Source organism: Rhineura floridana, chromosome 1, assembly GCF_030035675.1.
Source record: "Rhineura floridana isolate rRhiFlo1 chromosome 1, rRhiFlo1.hap2, whole genome shotgun sequence".
NCBI lineage: Eukaryota > Metazoa > Chordata > Lepidosauria > Squamata > Rhineuridae > Rhineura > Rhineura floridana.
In genome coordinates this window covers 51528301-51545798 of record NC_084480.1, presented here as the reverse complement: position 1 = coordinate 51545798, position 17498 = coordinate 51528301, and the positions used below count along the sequence as shown (strand labels likewise).

The window sequence follows — 17498 nt, the reverse complement described above, 5'->3', positions numbered from 1 at the left end:
ATAGGAGGGACAACTTGCTAGTTGGGTCCCAATTTTTGGATCCATTTAATGGGGTTCTTTTGGCGTAGTAATTTATTATTGGAGGCTGAGTTGCAAATTCACTCTGGTGCCTCTGGGACTTTAGGGTTTGGGGTTATGTTTTGGGATAGCTGGTGAGCAGAAGCATGGCCGGTGGCCTGGTCTGAGGATGGCATCGGCAGGTGTCTGACCTTTTGGGGAGGGTTCCCATAGTAGTTGCTGTACACCTGTGGGCAGCTGATTTGGCTAATTCCTCGCCTGTCATTGCAAGCATGAGGATGATTAGAACTGGAAGTTTGGCTTTTATATGAAGAACAATGACTACCTCTCTGATAGCCTTTGGTACGTACCAAAACTATGGCAGTGGGGTGCAGAGTTAGCTGCGCAAGTTGAAGACTGACAGCCTTTCTCACCTGGGCCTCTTCCCTGTTGATGGGCGGTATCCTATTCAGGCCTTAGGGTCCTTTTTCCGGGTTAGGGGTACGTCGGGGGAGCTTCATATTTGTCACAGAGTGGTCAGCCTTTGAGATGAGCTTTGTTAGGTTTGGGTCTGGATCCCGGGTTGTATGGAATGCACTCTTTCAGGGTTGGTGTGGCTTTCACGGCAGCTACCCAGGGATTTGGGAGCACAGCAATACAGGCGGTGGGGTGCTGGTGATTGGGTACTCCCGTGTTTATGTCAGGCCAATAAAGAGCTCATGTGGACCATTGCACTGAGGAGCATATTGTTAATTGTTGTTTCTGTTTTAATAGGTTGGAGGGTGCTGGAGAGAGTCAAGGTACTCATATGTGGCCACAGATGGAGTTCTGGGCCAAGAGGAGGGTGTTGCAGACTAGGCACGGAACCCAGTTGGGGCTCAGCCATTGCATTTCGGTCCAGTGGCTGGGTAAATGTGACATGCTGTGCGAATGCCTCCTACCGATTGGTGCAGCACTCTCCACAGCTTTTGGTTATCCATTAGGGAGGCAATAATCTGGGACTGTTGAAGGGAAAGCCCTTATCATTCAGGTTTGCCTGGACTTTGTGGCCATGTGTAGAGGGTGGCCTGGGACCGTGACTGTTTGGTCCGATATCCTCCCCGAGAGGATTTGGAGGGGTGGGATTGACCCCAGGAGCCTGAACAAGGGTAGTCAAAAAGTAAATAGGGAAGCCTGGCTCACCCTTGCTGATAGGCAGGGTGAGGTAATACATTATCCAGTGGCAGGGCTGATCTTTACCGGCCAGACGGTGTTTATATGTCTGACCTGGGTAATGATATGTTTCTGACTGAACTGCAGAGTGCTCTGCATGTAATTATTGGTCGCAGGTGGGGAAAGAGGGACTAAGGTGAGGCTTGTCCTCTTCTGTGGAGGATATGTATGGGAATTTCACAGGGTAGGGTTTGGTGACCACCCTTAGGCACCCTTTAAGTTGATCGGTGGGTTCTGAGGCCTGCCTTCCAGGTTGTGTGGACTGTTGGCAGGATAAAGCTCACCTTTGGGGCTAACCTGTAACACCCAATCAGAGTTGTGGGGGGGGTGGAGCAGGAAGGCCTCCTTAACCACCCTGTGGGGATGAGGCCCGGAGAAGGGGATTGGGCTTGGACCACCCCCTTTCCCATGGCAGGGTGTCCTTGCCTGATTGGGTAAGAGTTAGGTCCCGCATTTGTCTCTGTAGATCATTTATTATACAATCAAGCATTTAATTGGCTTTATTTCAATAAACGTGGCCCTTGATGTACCCACACTTCATCTTGTCTTGCCTCTTCATTTCCTGGCTATGTGCTGCAAATATAAAGTAAGCAAGTTGCTTAGAAGAACTACAAGAAAAAGGGAGATGTCTAATGACCCATGAGTGGATCTTTCCCCCAATCTGCTTCAGAAGGTCTCCCAACACTTCGGAACAGGTTTTGGGGATACATGGGAGTCTGCAGTGGAGAGGAGAGGAAGGGAAAGTTCTATCATGAGAGTGGACGTCCATTGTACAGATAGTCTGACATTGTTGGATGCCATTCAAAAGGCTAAATGGACAGTTTCTAATTCAAGACCAAGATTGTAATCTAGCATTAAATTAAGCAGGTTTAAGTCCTTTCGTAATCACTTAAACTGATATAACTGTAAAATGCATTAAAGTTTGTGGTTTTTAAAAAATCTTACCCCCTGGCTGTCGATAACGTAGATGTCGTGGAGTTGAAGGAGATCTACATGGAGAGATCTCAGGAGTATCCACAGTTGAGGCACTTTCTGGGATTGTGTGGTCCACTGATACAGACTCCGGAACTGCTGCTTTAAGAAGTATGGACTTTAATACAGAAATAGCAAGTGATCTTATGATTTATAATTCAGAACACTGAGAATGGCTATTAAAACTACTGGACTTAGCAGACTTGATGAGATGGATTAATTGACATGTTTATTTGGAGAAAAATCGATGGATATACTTCTCAAGGAGTGGAAGCCTCTCTTTGACTTTTTGCGGAAAGAATAAAGTAATGTTAATGAGATTTGATGATTAATTAAGATAACTACTGGAGGAAAGTGATTTTGTAATATATTAAGAGACAGGTTTGTTATATATTATAGATCTATAACTGATCTGTGACAAATCGGAAGTCAACATTTTATTTTATTGTATTAGTTATTAATTTGTTTTGTTTTGTTTTGTTTTGTTTTTTGAAACTTTGAATAAAAAATAATGATAAAAAATGATTTATAATTCAGTTGTAAGACATTTCAAATACCTTTAAGAATTTATGTTAAACCTTCCTAAACTCTACAACTAAAAGATTGTTTTTCAGATTCTGTATAAAACATGATGATTTTTGACAAGAAATTTTTTAAACATATTCTTTGAAACCAAAACACACTAATGTATTCATAAAACCACACATAAAACCACACATAATTATACAGCCACAAGAGTAGCTGTATACTATAGTCAGCATGGATTTTTTGCATTCCGCAATGTTAAATTGAAAATATCCCCCAGGCCATTCTGATGCTTCCCATAAGCTCATTTCAAAACAAAACCTTACAAAACATATAGTCCTGAACTCATAAACGCTTGCTTAACAACCCTCTAAGTTTTCATTGCAATGCAGAAAACAGGCAGAGAGAATCGAGAGTTCAAAGTGTAAAAAGAGAAAAAAATCGAGACCCCTGTTGGACTTTTTTCTGTCACAGTTCTCATAATTTGTTGAAATTAATTAAAAATAAGCCATGTTCAAAGAGTACCTGTAATCCTGTTACTGACCTTGCCTCATACTCTGACCTTCATCTTCTGCAGTTTAAAAGTTTTTAAAAAAATGCCTGGCTGACTTTTAATTAATTTAAGAAATTTAGTATTGAAGTCAATGATAAGGCCGGGCAAGCTCAGTAAGAACCAACTCTCAGTGTTCTAAAAGCCAGACTCACAGCTGCTAGGCTTGCCTAATCAGGGGGCCACACCCACACCAGACCTTTATTTCACTTTAGTCGTGGCTTCCCCCAAGGAATCCTGGGAAGTCCAGTGGCCAGAGTGGTTTAACAGTCAGCTGCTCTGATTGAAGCTCTGTGAGGGGAACAAGGCATCTCTTAGCAACTCTCAGCACCCTTCACTAACTACACTTCCCAGGATTCTTTGGGAGAAGCCATGACTGTCTAAAGTGAAATAAAGGTCTGGTGTGGATGTGGCCAGTGATAGTTTTGGTTTAAATTTGGGTGGGAGGCTACATGTGCCTGCTGTAGAATAAAAAGGTGGGGGAAACCCTGAAAAAGAATGATACTGTTCACAATGCTTTCCTTTTGGAAAGGAAAGGGGCTTCCCCTCTGCCCACTGCCCACCCATCCAATCTCCTCCCCCTCCCTCCCTCCCCCAGGCCAGTTTCACCTATCCTAAGCATGATTGCACAGGAGTAAATCCCACTGAACATGCCAATAATCAAACCTGCCCTCTCCTCCTCCTCCTCCTCCCTCCTATCCCCTTCCTATTGGCCCTTCCCTCCCCCTTCCCCATCCCCTTCCCCTCCCCCCTTCCCCTCCTCCCCCATGGTCTGTTTTACCTATCCTAAGCATGATTGCATGGGAGTAAATCCCATTGAACTCAATAAGCATACAAATGATCAAACCTGTCCTTCCTTCCTCCTCCCTCCCATCACCTCCATTTTGCCCCTTCCCTTGCCCTTCCTCCCCTTCTAATCCCCTCCATCCCCCTCCCCCTTCTTCTGCTCCCCTCTCCCCCTTCCTCCTTCCCTCTCCCCTCCTCCTCCCCCATGGTCAATTTTACCTATCCTAACCATGATTGCATGGGAGTAAATCCCACTGAACTCAATAAGCATTCAAATGATCAGACCTGCCTTTCCTCTCCTTCCTCTCTCCTTTCCCCCTCCCTTCTTCCTCCTTCCTCCTCCCCTGCCCACACCAGGCCTCCCTCCCCATGGTCAATTTTACCTATCCTAAGCATGATTGCATGGGAGTAAATCCCACTGAACTCAATAAACATGCAAATGATCAAACCGGTCCTTCACCTCCACCTTCTGCCTGCTCCCCTTCCCCTCCTCCCCTTCCCATCCCTTGTGGTCAGTTTCATCTATCCTAAGCATGACTGCAGGTAAGTAAATCCCACTGAACTCAATAAGCATGCAAATGATCAATCCATTCTCAGAAAACTTGCACAAGATCCCATTTCTTACCTCCCAGAGAAAAAGCAGAGAAATTCACTACTAGACAAAAAACCTTGCAGTTTAAGAACGTACCTATAGCCAACAGATATTTCTATCAAACTTTAACAAGCAGGGAAATTGGGCAGCTATGGGGAATGCACCAGGGGAGCAGGAGACCTGACCTCCTATCTGAGATATTGGACTGCCTTACAAATTTGTCAAAATGCAAACACAATTTGGATTGGTCTTTCACAGTCCAATCCACTTCCTGTGTTGCTTGGAAGAATTTGGTAACATGTGCCTCTGAGCATATGGTGAGTGGTGGCAACACCTGCAATCAGCCCAAATAACAGAAACAAGACATTTGTTGTGCTGATCTTGTTTTAGCAGGGAGAAAGCAACAATATTAAAACAGTTGATATAGTTCAGATAGTCACTTTAAATGTTTTATTTTCTTTGCAATTTTAGTGACGTTTCCTATAGGAAATAATTTTCTTTTGCTCTGTTTCTGTGAATATGTGAAGTACAGCAACACTAAAAAAATCTCCAAAAACAACTGTGGAATAATGGCACTGACTGTTCTGCAGAATAGTTTCCAATGGACATGAGGAGTGTCTCAGTTTGCACAAGATAAAACAGTGGGAAGTGAAATATATTCTAGCAAAATTCTAGGTGTGGTCTATGTTTTTAATTGACCATGTCCACTTTTCCTTAAGTGGAGTAGTTTAAGCATAGCAGGCTGAAAACATGCATCTTGGGCAGGCCAAGCTTGTTTTTTCCCCAAAAGCTAGAGTCATTGCTTAAGAAGCAACATCAAACTTTACATCAAACTGCAGTTTCAGATTCAACTGTTAATGCACCCAAAATAGAAATAGAGCATAACCTCCAGTTTGAAATATAAAAGGCTGTCTTCACCATCATATGACAATGACCAATAAAAAGGTTTTGAAATTAATAAAAATAAATTTGAAACAGATTTCTATGATGAATAATGAGAGAAATATATTTTTCTAGGTTAGATTCTAGAAACAGTAGTAACACAGAAAAGAAGCAAAGTAAGAAGAACACCAACAAACATACAAAAATGTAATTCTCCATCTTTAGAGATGGCAGGTATTGCCACCACTCACCATATGCTCAGAGGCACATGTTACCAAATTCTTCCAAGCTACACAGGAAGTGGATTGGACTATGAAAGACCAACCCAAATTGTGTTTGCATTTTTACAAATTTGTAGGGTAGTTCAATATCTCAGAGAAGAGGTCAGGTCTCCTGCTCCCCTGGTGCATTCACTATAGCTACCCAATTTCCCTGCTTTTTAAAGTTTGATAGAAATATCTGTTGGCTATAGGTACATTCTTAAACCGCAAGGTTTTTTGCCTATTAGTGAATAAATATATGGAGAGTAAAATAATATTATTTCATGTCACTAGCTCCAACATCAAGTAGTTCAGGTAGAAGTGACTTTTTTATTCTGTTGTCTTTAAAAACCTGCTATGTTACAGATGCAGTAGCTCCTATTTGAACACCAGCTAGGTCTTCCTTGTTCTCTTTAATGCTGGTTAATGCTCTGCACACTAAATATGAAGGCTTTACATACACATTCTTCACCACTGAACATAATAAGCAACCTATGTTCATTTGAAGCTCTGTGTGCAGATTTAGACCCCTTTAGTTTGGGTATTGGTTCTTAATTCTGCTATTTAAAGTTATTCTGCAATTCTGTCACCAAACTTTAATTTATATTACTGTTGTAACATGTTTTGAGATAACCATTTGGGAAGTCTGGTAAATAAGATTATACTACTATAACAACTGCTCCCATAAATTTAATAGTATTGATAAAATACCTGGCTACTTGACACTGACTACCAATGACACATATAGGAACAAAGCTTATAAATAAGGGGACACAGGACATTGTTTTAAAACAATGTAGGGTGGAGTATCAATTGTGAAGATAGCAGTTTCATGATTTTGCATCTATACAGAGCAGTATCTAGTGTACACACTAAATCACAGAATCAAACTAAAGACAGGAAATGCACAATTAAGTGATTAGAATCACAAGACTAATAATAAAGAAAACAGCACTGCAGAGTTTATGGCTTGGGAAAGAACAACTTTAATTGAGATGATAAAGAGTGAACAGACACTGTCTGTATTTCAGGCAAGGATTTCATACAGCTTTAGCAGCTGTGACAAATTCATTTCATATATCACGTATCACATACTACTATTTAAAATAAAATTACCGGTACCATTTGGGCTTATTGTTGTCCATAATACTGTCCTCGTTTCCTCACTGCAGTTTGCAACAGGCCTGTTCAAATGCTACACTGAACAGTACTATACTGCCCTTATACTGTTTTCCTGCTGCCTTTGCTTCCTTTGCTGGAAAAGACAGAGCTCAATTCTGAAGGATAAACTTGTCAAGCTACATATAAAATATAATCCTCCACTGTATCATCATAATGCTACCCGTTTTTTTCTCACTTTTGTTACTAAAATCCTCACAGGCTTTAAGCGTCTTACCAATGCTCAAGGGTGCATATATTCTGCAGAAAGAAATCTGTCTCTCACCCAATAAATTAAAAATCAGAAGAATTAATGTAATAAATTAATTATATTTGCATGTAGTTTTGATTTGCATAGTTCTGTTTTATTTTGTTGTTTACATAGTTAACTTTTCTTTTTTTTATTCTTGATGCATATTCGGGCAAGCAGCCACTAGCTTAAGCATCTGGCATAACATATATCATTTCTAATTTAGTTGTATTATTATTATTAATATGCTTTTTCTGTTCTGTGTAATGCTTATTCACATTTTTGAGATTGTATAACTGGAATTCTGCTGTAAAACTACAGAATTATTTCAAAAGAAAACTGAACTATTTGATCTATCTTAGTTACTACAGTAATTCACTAGGATGGATATTGCACCCACATAAATTTATGCCACTACCTTACACAGAATTTATTACGTAGGTTGCAGTCTGCATTTCAGTACCACTTTCCTAACAAACAGAGACTGGCAGAAAAATCCAACTATAACTATAATGCATAATAATATATGTTAACTTTTGCTGACAATAATCTCACAGGCATTTTTCATTTGCCAACTAAAACAGAGATTTAAATCTTGCTTAACTTCTTATTTGCCAGAAGTATTCTTTCTGACAGCATTCCTTAAGCTTGCTGTTTAATTAATGATTGGCTAATTACCATTGCCATTATCACTAATGTCAATTTAAAAGATCTCTTGTTAAACAATATGTTACTTTCTATAGCGACAACTCCTTTGGTTAAGACTTTATTAAATGTCTCACCAGGGAGTTTTAAAAAATGATCTTTTTCAAGGGAATAACCCTTTCTTTCTTCAGTCATGACTATAATTCGTTTCATTGATCTTGTCAGGTTTATCTTTAGAAATTAAAATGCTATACTTCTTTTCGTGGGGAAGAGGAAATACAACTCATGTAGGAAATAAAACTGAGGCAAATTTTCATGAGCAGCAATTTCCAGGTTGCAATTTTCATGTCTAACTGGTGAGAAGCTTTTGTAGAACAGCTAAACAAATTACATAAAAATATAACATATATTTCTCTGCTCTTTGCCTAAGTCTTGGACATTCATCACAGCACAGAGATGTGAAAGGGCAGTCTTGAAATCTGTGTCGTCACTGAGCTAATAAAATAAGAAGAGAACTGCTGGATCAGACCAAAAGCCCAACTAGCTCAGGATCCTCTTTTCTACCATGGTGAACCAGATGCCAGTGGGATGTGAGGGCAATAGCCTTTTTTCACTGTGGTATTTAAGGGTAGAAAGAGCAGTCACACATACAGAAAAACTGTCAAGGAATATGGGAGTGAGATAATTCCATAGGGTAGCCACATGAAAAGCGGAAAGGACTCCTGCAAATTTAACAGTTGTCATGCAAGTTATACCTGCTGAAATTCTTTCTTATACACAGCTATTAAAGGTGCAGGATCCCTGTCATTTTTGGCTCTGGCCATGCTAGAACTGGACCAGAAATTCAAGCCGTTATTTGTTGAAATTATTGCACAAGGGGTCTACATTAAACAAGGGGAGGCATGCATCTTGCAGTCCTAGAAAAGCCTCCTTTTCCTTCTAAACCTCTTACATTAGACTTCACTTTAAAAGCAACAAGAAAAGGTTCCAGAACATAGCTAGTTATCTCTCTACTATACCTTTCTCCTACAGAGGATTTTAGGTTTTCAGGTTGTGCACAAGTACAACAGGTGGTGCTCAAAACACAACCATGCCCACCTTCATTTGCCAGCACACCCACTTTTCATTCCAACTATCTAAACATATAACCATTAATTATACAATATAGTGTATATATAATACCTCTTCGAATGCTACTTCTTAGTTTGTTGCAAAGCTCAATGCGTGGATTCTCTGAGTTTTCATCTGTAAAGCCAGGACTTTGCTCTGGAGATGAAGGGCCTTTGCTAAGGTCCAGTGGTACCTTAGATGAGGTGGGTGGCGGTGATGTGGCAGGGCTGTATGTTGAGGTAGGGCTACTAGCAAGAGAGGAAGTAAATAGATCGAAAGCCCCGATTCTTGAATTTAGTGGCGAACTTAGTGACAATTTTCTGGTTCTGACAGGTGAGGAAGTCCTAGAGAGGGACAGAGGTGGAGGGGAAGATAATTTGCGGCAGAGATGTGGTGACTTTGCATCAGCCGAGTGTTCTCTGTTGTTCTGATTAGTAGCAAAAAATAATTCCAAAGATCTAGGAAAGAAACAGAAAGTCCAGAAATTATTTTGAAGAGTGAATGTAATAACTACCCATATAAAACTGAAATATGATTATGCAGATGTTAGAAAATAAAGGCAACATAGTTCAAAACAGATCATCTGCCATTATTATATTATTAGATATGAACTGGCTGACTTGCTGTGCATTGCAGAGACCTGGATGGATGTTTAGATGCAGTTGGATATTATTCCTCCTCCCATGGCCCAAAAAGTAGAATATATAACAGAAACATATATAAAATTGTTGCACAATGCTTTTTGCAGGGTGACTATTATGACATGTGATGTCATGAGACCACAAAGCTTGGAAAGGAACTCACCTAACAGGGATTGAAGTGAAAGGCCTTTTGTATATATCTGATAGCTTCTCCAGTACAACTGCTGCAGTAGTAAATATGCGATAAGTATGTAGGAATGTATTAAGAAAATCAATACTGAGAAATCGCAAATCTGTTAATCTCTCCAAAAGACGTTCCACGCTGGCATAACGAATCTGGGGCACTTTGCAGGAATTTAGTGTTTTGCTGAAGCAGATGTCAATGTCATCTTTGTGAAGACGAGCATCAGATCTAATAACATATTATTTTAAAACTATTATTTAACACTGTTTTAAAAGACATGTTCTGTTTTTTTAAGAAGATGCAGTCTTTTTTATAAAGTTACCTATACAAACAAAATAATATCTATGACATGTGGGGGAGCGTCCCATTGGCTACTCTGGCAGAACCAATGTTATGTTTTGCTAACTTTCCTAAAATCCCTTTTGGGTTTTTGTATTTCAATTTTGCATTTCATTTTTTATTTGTATACCACCTTTCTACATTACTGTACTTACTGGTTTTTTTTGTAATTAGGAATAAAGTGCTCCTGTTACTTTCTTGCCTCCTCTAGTGCCATGTATACAGGCATACCCCGGCTTAATGTCGCTTCACTTAACGTCGCCTCGCTATAACATATATGCTCCATATGCCTGTATTTCTCCAGAAACGCAGAGCAGCAGCAGAGGCTTTAGCGCGTGGGGGTGGAAATAGACGCAATCGCGCCACTGCAAATCAGCTGGGAGGTGGGATTGCAATCAGCTGGGAAGCATGGCAGTGCAGCAGCAGAGGCTTTAGAGCACAGGGGTGGAAATAGACACGATCGCACCACCGGAAATCAGCTGGGAGGCGCAATCACAATCAGCTGAGAGGTGTGGCAGCGCAGCAGCAGAGGCTTTAGCGCGGGGCTTTGAGGCTCCGCATGAAAGAGAGGTAAAAAAAGTTTTAAAAGGTAGTGCTGCACTTTAAGGACATTTTCAGTTTATGTACTCGCTCTGGTCCCATTGAATATGTTAATGCGAGGTATTACCTTTCAGAATCATTGCAGCTCTGCACTGGGCAGGTGAAATGCTCTTAGTGAACATGAAAGGTTTCCTGCTGCATGGGGCAGTATCCACCAAAATAGATCTGATAGCGCAAGGTCTTTTGGCTGTGTAAAAGAACTTCCGCCCCCCCTAAATCTGTTTTGAAGGTTTGCCAGGCTCATGGGAAGAGGAAGTTGCATTGAGCGAGCAGAAATCCTTGCACTGGCAGATCTACTTTGTTGGATACTACCCATAGATTCTAAGGTTGGCTGCATCTGTCAAGAGTATTTCTAGTTTACATCAAAAATTATAACAATGCTTTTTTAAAGGAAAACTAATATTAGATTTGTAAGTCTTGAAAAAAAGCAGAAAAAGCAGACACAAATAATGATTCAGTTACTAGGACTATGCAGAAAAACACACACAGAGACCATGGGCCTCTAATCAGGGGCCCCTACATTGGGCAGGCCCTGGGGGCCACCCACTGCACCCTAGATCTGGCCCTGGATCAATTCCGGGGTGGGGCTAATGTTTAATTAGGTTTTTTAAAATCCTAATTACACATACAATTGGATGGTGGAGGAGGAAACAGTGTGTCTCCTTTCCTCTCTCTCCCTACCAACAGCAGGAGGGTTCGATCCTATGGGGTGCTGTTTGTTTGCAAGCATCTTCCCTACAGGGAAGCCCCTCATAAACTAGCAGCGACCTGCATCCTCTGCTTACCAGCAGGCAAGTAGAGGATTATTTATTTATTTATTTAAGTATTTATGTATTTATTTGATTTATATCCCACCTTCCTCCCAGCAGGAGCCCAGGACGGATTCCATTCTGTGTGGTGCTGCTTTGGGGGTAGGGCATCAGGCAGGAAGGAGGAGAGGCAAAATGAAAACTCCTACTTTCTCCTGGGAAGATGCAGCCAGTCAGGTAGGTCCCTCACTTTCTGCCTTTTCATGGTTTTTCTCCTTTTTCCTGCCCAATGCCTGCCTCTCTTCCTTGCTTGCAGCCCCATCCTCTGGCAGCCCCACATCGCTCTGGACCACCCAACCCAACCTGCAGCAATTTGGAGTGTCTGAACACAACTCTAGTGGGACCCAAATCAGCCCAATTTTTTCGAGACTCAGCCGAGTCCAGTGCACAACCCTATCATTTACCCATGAAATATGGGAATAATGCAATGAAATAAAATGTCAATATCTCATTTCATCCCTCAGTTTTACATTTCAGGGATAAGGTAAGAAGTCAGAGTTTACATTATGGCTGCATAATGGCTTACTTGATCATATGTGGCACAGTGACTTTGGAGTTTTCTTCAAATACTATGGTCATTAAACCATTGCACCGTATGTTGTCGACACACTGCATAAATAAATAATGAAGACAAAAATAATAGATCAACATGTTATTCAATTCCTGTAACTTACAAATATTATACTCACAGGAAATGAAAAGCTAAATATATTGAGTCAGAACAAACAGAAAATTAGAGTCCCCAGGGTTCTTGGGAATGGATGCCTTAAGAATGAGCACGCTAACAATCTTCACAATGCCTTCCTCACACAATCTCAAGTTTAAAGGAGGCTCTGGTGCTGGGGGCTCTCCATGAGGTTCTGGTGCTGAGTAGAGCTCATAATGAGTCAAGCATGAAGACTGGGGAAAGGAAGTGAGCTGGGCCAGGTTTCCAGTTGACTTAAGTATGAATATATTCCAAATCCCACTACTACAATCTTGTCCTGTTGCTAGATTCTTTTTCTTCCCATACAGAGATGTTATGATAATTTTAATTCTCATTGGTATTTGATGGGAGTTCAGCCAGTCAATAAATATTACTGTTGCTTGCTTAATAACTATATTCTGTTACAAATGCAATATTCAAGGGTGTCTTTCTAAACACTTGCAAGATGTGATATCCACCAGTAGTGATTTTAAAACAAAGATGATGATGATGATAAAATTTATTTCCCATCTTCCCCCCCCAGAACTCAAGGGGACATATAAACATGGTTTTCCCCCTCCCAATTTTTTCTTCACAACAACCCTGTGAGGTAAGTGAGGCTGAGAGACAGTAACTGGCCCAAGGTCACCCAGTGAACTTCATGGTCAAGCAGGAATTTGAACCCTGGTCTCCCAAGGTCCTAGTCCAATACCCTAACTACTATACCATAGTGGGTCCAGAGCAAAACTATAAAGTATTACATTCAGGACAGTGGCATACTGAAAAAAGGTCTCCTTTTTATTTTTTGCTGTTTTATTTACTTTATTTACTAAATTTATATCCCGCCCTTCCTCCTAAAGGAGCCCTTTTATGAATACTAAGCTTTCAGGAATTTATTTCTAGGGCAAATTCATGACTCAAATCAAATCCAACTTTTTGTTATTATGATCAAAATGAAGGTGGGGGGTATCTATAAGTTTCTCTCTCGTTATCTTTGGCAGAGAAAGGGAAAAAAGGCCAAATTTGTGTATCATGAAGAAGTGTTGCTTTTTAGTTTCAATCCCATTAATTAATAATAGGCAAATTTTAATCTCTGATTAAAGCCTTAGTTGATTAATGTAACAGTTAAATAGATTAAATGTTGCAATACCAGTCATATTACCAGGAGGAAAACGAATGTCCCTTTGTTTGCTTTTGGTTTACTTCACAAGCAGATTACGGAGCACAACTGAACTGTTTTCAAGTAACAAGTATGAGGCTTGCAACCACGCACTAGTTATTGCAAATGTAATTGATTGTGTCTGCAAGAGCATTTTTTCATGCAACCTGTTGCTAGAATTCATGTTGAGAAGGGGGCCTAGTCTGCCCCTCATTTGTGAAATGGTTTGTACTCCACTTCCCAGCATTCCTACACAAAACCATTCACCCCTTTGAAGAGGTACAAGCATTTTGTGCAATTGATGTAGCCAAATTTTGCATTGTGCCTCTTCCTGCCCACTTCTTCATCCTTCACTATTTATTTCATTTACGAAATGCTTCCCATAAGGCATCTCAAAGCAATTTACAATATAGAGACATATATAAAATATATATAAAAACAGTTAAACAATAAAAAATTATAAATATAAAAACAGTTTAAAACACCACTACATAAATAAAATCCAAGACAGATATCAACTGGGATAAAGATTTTAGAAGGCTTATTGAAAGAGGAATATCTTTAGCAGGTGCCAAAAAGACAATAGAGAAGGCACCTGTCTGGTATACAGTGGGAGGGAGTTCCAAAGCTTAGGTACGGACTTCCAGATAGGATGGTATCTGCAGGATGCCCTCTTCTGCAGAAAGCAGTGATCAGTTGGGTATATTTATTTATTTATTTTATTGTTGAATTTGTGCCTGTTACACATGGACAAGTTACCAGTTTTATTCATTTGCAAAAGCTAAAGACTTTGACCCCAGAATTTGGCTACTCTTTCAAAACTAGCCACTATGTTCTTCTCAGGGGCCCCCTTATCTCCTCCCAGGGTTGTTTAGCATACTTCTTAAAATGTGTTGGTATCTGTGTGTTCATGTGGAGTACAGATACAATGGTGCAGATTCAGTGCAGGCAGAGCAATCCTACCTTACATTATGGGGGGGGGGGAAGGAGTAGAGATCCACTGTTGGAGCAATCATTTCATTGTGAAGGTGGAAGGTGTGTGTGGAGGGGTTGGGAATTTCACTTGTGTCTTGGCAATGGGAGGAAATTAATTACAGTAGTCCTAGGGCTGGCATAGTTGCACCATTTCTGTAGGTGTGTAGAGGAAACAAAGAGGCTTTGGATGTAGTATATTCAAATCTGCCTTCCAAAAACACCGTATCCCCCCCCCAGGTGAACATTGGCAGAAGAACGTCTGTGCTGGCAGAGCTTTCCGCCACCATGCCAAGCAGCGTGTCATTCCACTGGAGATGGAAGAACCCGTCAATGATGATTTCCCTCAGTTTCTCATTTTTCCAATCACAAGTTCAGTTGTCCACCTTTCCGCATCAGTTTGCAAAATCTTTTAAAAAGTCCTCATGAAAATTAGTCAGCATTTTTTCTGCTAATTTCTTCTAATACATGTATTTGCAATTTTGCCCAATACAATGTATTTTTGTATGTTATTTTCACAAATATATGCATTGTAATTTTCCTCCAATATATGTACACATTATTTGGTTGGAGAAGCTCAGCACAAAATTCAGAAAAAATGCAAATTTCAAAGGATAGTTGTGTTTGTTTCAGCTCATGTATTGTTTTATTTTTCTCCACTGGTAGAGCAGCACTTACACCGCATTCTAAGATCCCTTAGTCAGTTTTATGGTGGGTATGGAATTGCACCTCCATCTATATCTATCTATTTATCTATGTCTGAGTATTAATTCTTGGAGGGCAAAACATGGGACCCATGTGCAGATCATTAGTCTAGTGAGGGACTAATTTTGAAATAAAATAAAATGTAAAAGAAATGCTGGTGCAGACAGGAGCTAAGATCCAAAGAAGAGTAGAGCTATTTCTGTCCACCCCAGGGAGACTTTGGCCTTGTTTTTCTTAGTAACATGGCAAACTGCTGTGGAAATTGAAGAGATTTGTTTATTTACTTATTTATTTATTTATATCAAACGCTTTTACCAAGGAACGTGAGGGAACACACATTATTCAACCAAGCCCCCTTTCCCCCTCAACCCTGTGCAGTAAGTTAGGCTGAGTCTGTGTGTGTGTGGCTTAAAGTGAGCTTCATGGTTCAAATAGGGATTGGAACCTGGGTCTCCCTACTCATAATCCACTACCCTAACCACTACACCATGCTGGTAATCAGACTTTAGCACTGAATTTTTAGCCTAGGCCCTAGAGGCAGTCATGGCATACAGATGAGCCCCACTTTATGGCGCTTTGCCTTTCGGCGTTCCGCTAATGTGGCGGCTTTCAATTAGGGAAAGTCCCCACTTTAAGGCTCTTGTTCTACTTTTACAGCAGTTTTTGCTCATTGTGCGCCACTTTCGCGTCATTTTCACACGACGCGCACCATTATCTTCAATGGGTTCCACTTTTCGGCAGCAGTCCAGAACGGAACCTGCCGTATAAGCAGGGCCCGCCTGTATCTGAGCAATGACACTTTGCTAACAATATTTAGCAATGACATTTTGCTAATAATATTCTTCCTACATTTTGAGCTGTGAGTTGCCTTTTACATGCCGAGTGAAACATGCAGTAGCCAAGGAAGTTAAATTACCTGACTAATGTCACTTGTCCATGCTGCTTTTTCCTGCCGTGAAGGTGCTAACAGAACAATGGTAAAAGGAGGAGCATCTGCTGGCTCTACCACAATCTTGAAGTCAAGATGTCCAAATACTTGCCCAGAACCTTTCACTTCACAAAGGGGAGGAGGGAGAAGGAATAAAGAAATCACAGACAGAAATCTGGAGCTCATAAAAACTGAGTAACAATCCAGAGAAATTTGTTCTGCATGCAGCATTTGTATGTGGAGAGTATGGCCAGACTCTAAAGGGTGATATAGGTTCATGCAAGAGGTATTCATATTTTATTCTACTTTGAACACCAGGCTCCCAGGTCACATCACAAACTGTTTTTGATGTCCCCCTCAATTTCAAAAACAGTTTGCTATGCAGCACAGGAAGCTGTTGATTGAGAAAAAAATTATAATGTTCTTGGGCTCCTAGAACTAGTTCTTTGGATCCTGGCCCATATGTGGTCCAATATGAAGATCTACTGTATATTGGACATAGAACACGAGCATAGAATAGCCCGTTTTTGTTGAACAATGTTTTATGGATGCATCTCCACTGAATGTAGAGAATTCTACCTCCCACTGAAATGATTGGGAAAGCCGATAACAATGGAAAGCTTAGAGCCCCAATTTGTGCCCCAGATATCTAGCAGTTTACCCTAAACCATAATTCAAGAAGCCACCAAAGCCTCATATGGTTTCTTGTTTTGCACCTTTGAACCTGATGGGACTGCCTTCAAGTCAATCCCAAATTATGGCTACCCTATGAATAGGGTTTTCATGGTAAGCGGTATTCAGAGGGGGTTTACCATTGCCACCCTCTGAGGCTAGTCCTCCCCAGCTGGCTAGGGCCTGCTCAGCTTGCCACAGCTGCACAAGCTAGCCCCTTCCTTGTCTGCAACTGCCAGCTGGGGGGCAACTGGGCTCCTTGGGACTATGCAGCTTTCCCACGGCTACACAGGTGGCAGGGCACATAACCCCTGAGCCACTTGCTGTGGGGGTGATCTTTAGCTGGCCCTTGACACCCAGGAGACACGAGCAGGGGGTTGGACTCACAGACTCTGGACTCCCAGCCAGGCTCTCCTCCCCACTGATAGGATCATTCCTCTGACACATTATAACTTTTGCAATGCAATCCTATGTGTGTCTGTTTAGAGGTTAAGCTCCACTGAGTTCAATGGCACTTACTTGAAGGTATGTGTGCAGAGGATTGCAGCCTTAATTTTTGCAGAGCACTGCATTGTGGCAAAATCAGACAGCATGCAATGCCCCCACACCCCCAATCTATCATTCATGTTACTCATGAATAGTTCCACTGATCCAGGTCTCAAGTTAAAAATCACATATTCAAATGAGACAATTAGCACACTCCTGTTCCTTTTATTGCATGATTGCACAATCTTTTTAGCCTCAAGGGTAGTATTTCATGGTGAGTGTGTGGGCCACACTCACATGTGCATATTTTCACACACACACACACAAGGTGTGTGTGATAGGATCTCAGTGATCCCACTGCCTGCCATCCCCCTTGCTG

The 17498-nt window shown here is 41.0% G+C and overlaps 1 protein-coding gene across 3 annotated transcripts in view; it reads right to left on the bottom strand.

Annotated features, from left to right (window-relative positions):
• The window catches only part of RASGRF2 (Ras protein specific guanine nucleotide releasing factor 2), a 161107-nt gene that overhangs the window by 61523 nt on the left and 82086 nt on the right, over positions 1–17498 (bottom strand). For 2 of the 3 annotated variants that reach the window (XM_061621701.1, XM_061621714.1), the window contains exons 12-16: positions 15950–16086; positions 12039–12121; positions 9744–9992; positions 9012–9397; positions 2155–2283 (exon numbers count right to left, since the gene is read on the bottom strand). In XM_061621701.1, the coding sequence (XP_061477685.1) occupies positions 2155–2283; positions 9012–9397; positions 9744–9992; positions 12039–12121; positions 15950–16086 (984 nt within the window). The remainder of the gene's footprint in view (positions 1–2154; positions 2284–9011; positions 9398–9743; positions 9993–12038; positions 12122–15949; positions 16087–17498) is intronic. The other variant, XM_061621709.1, reaches the window with a different exon arrangement.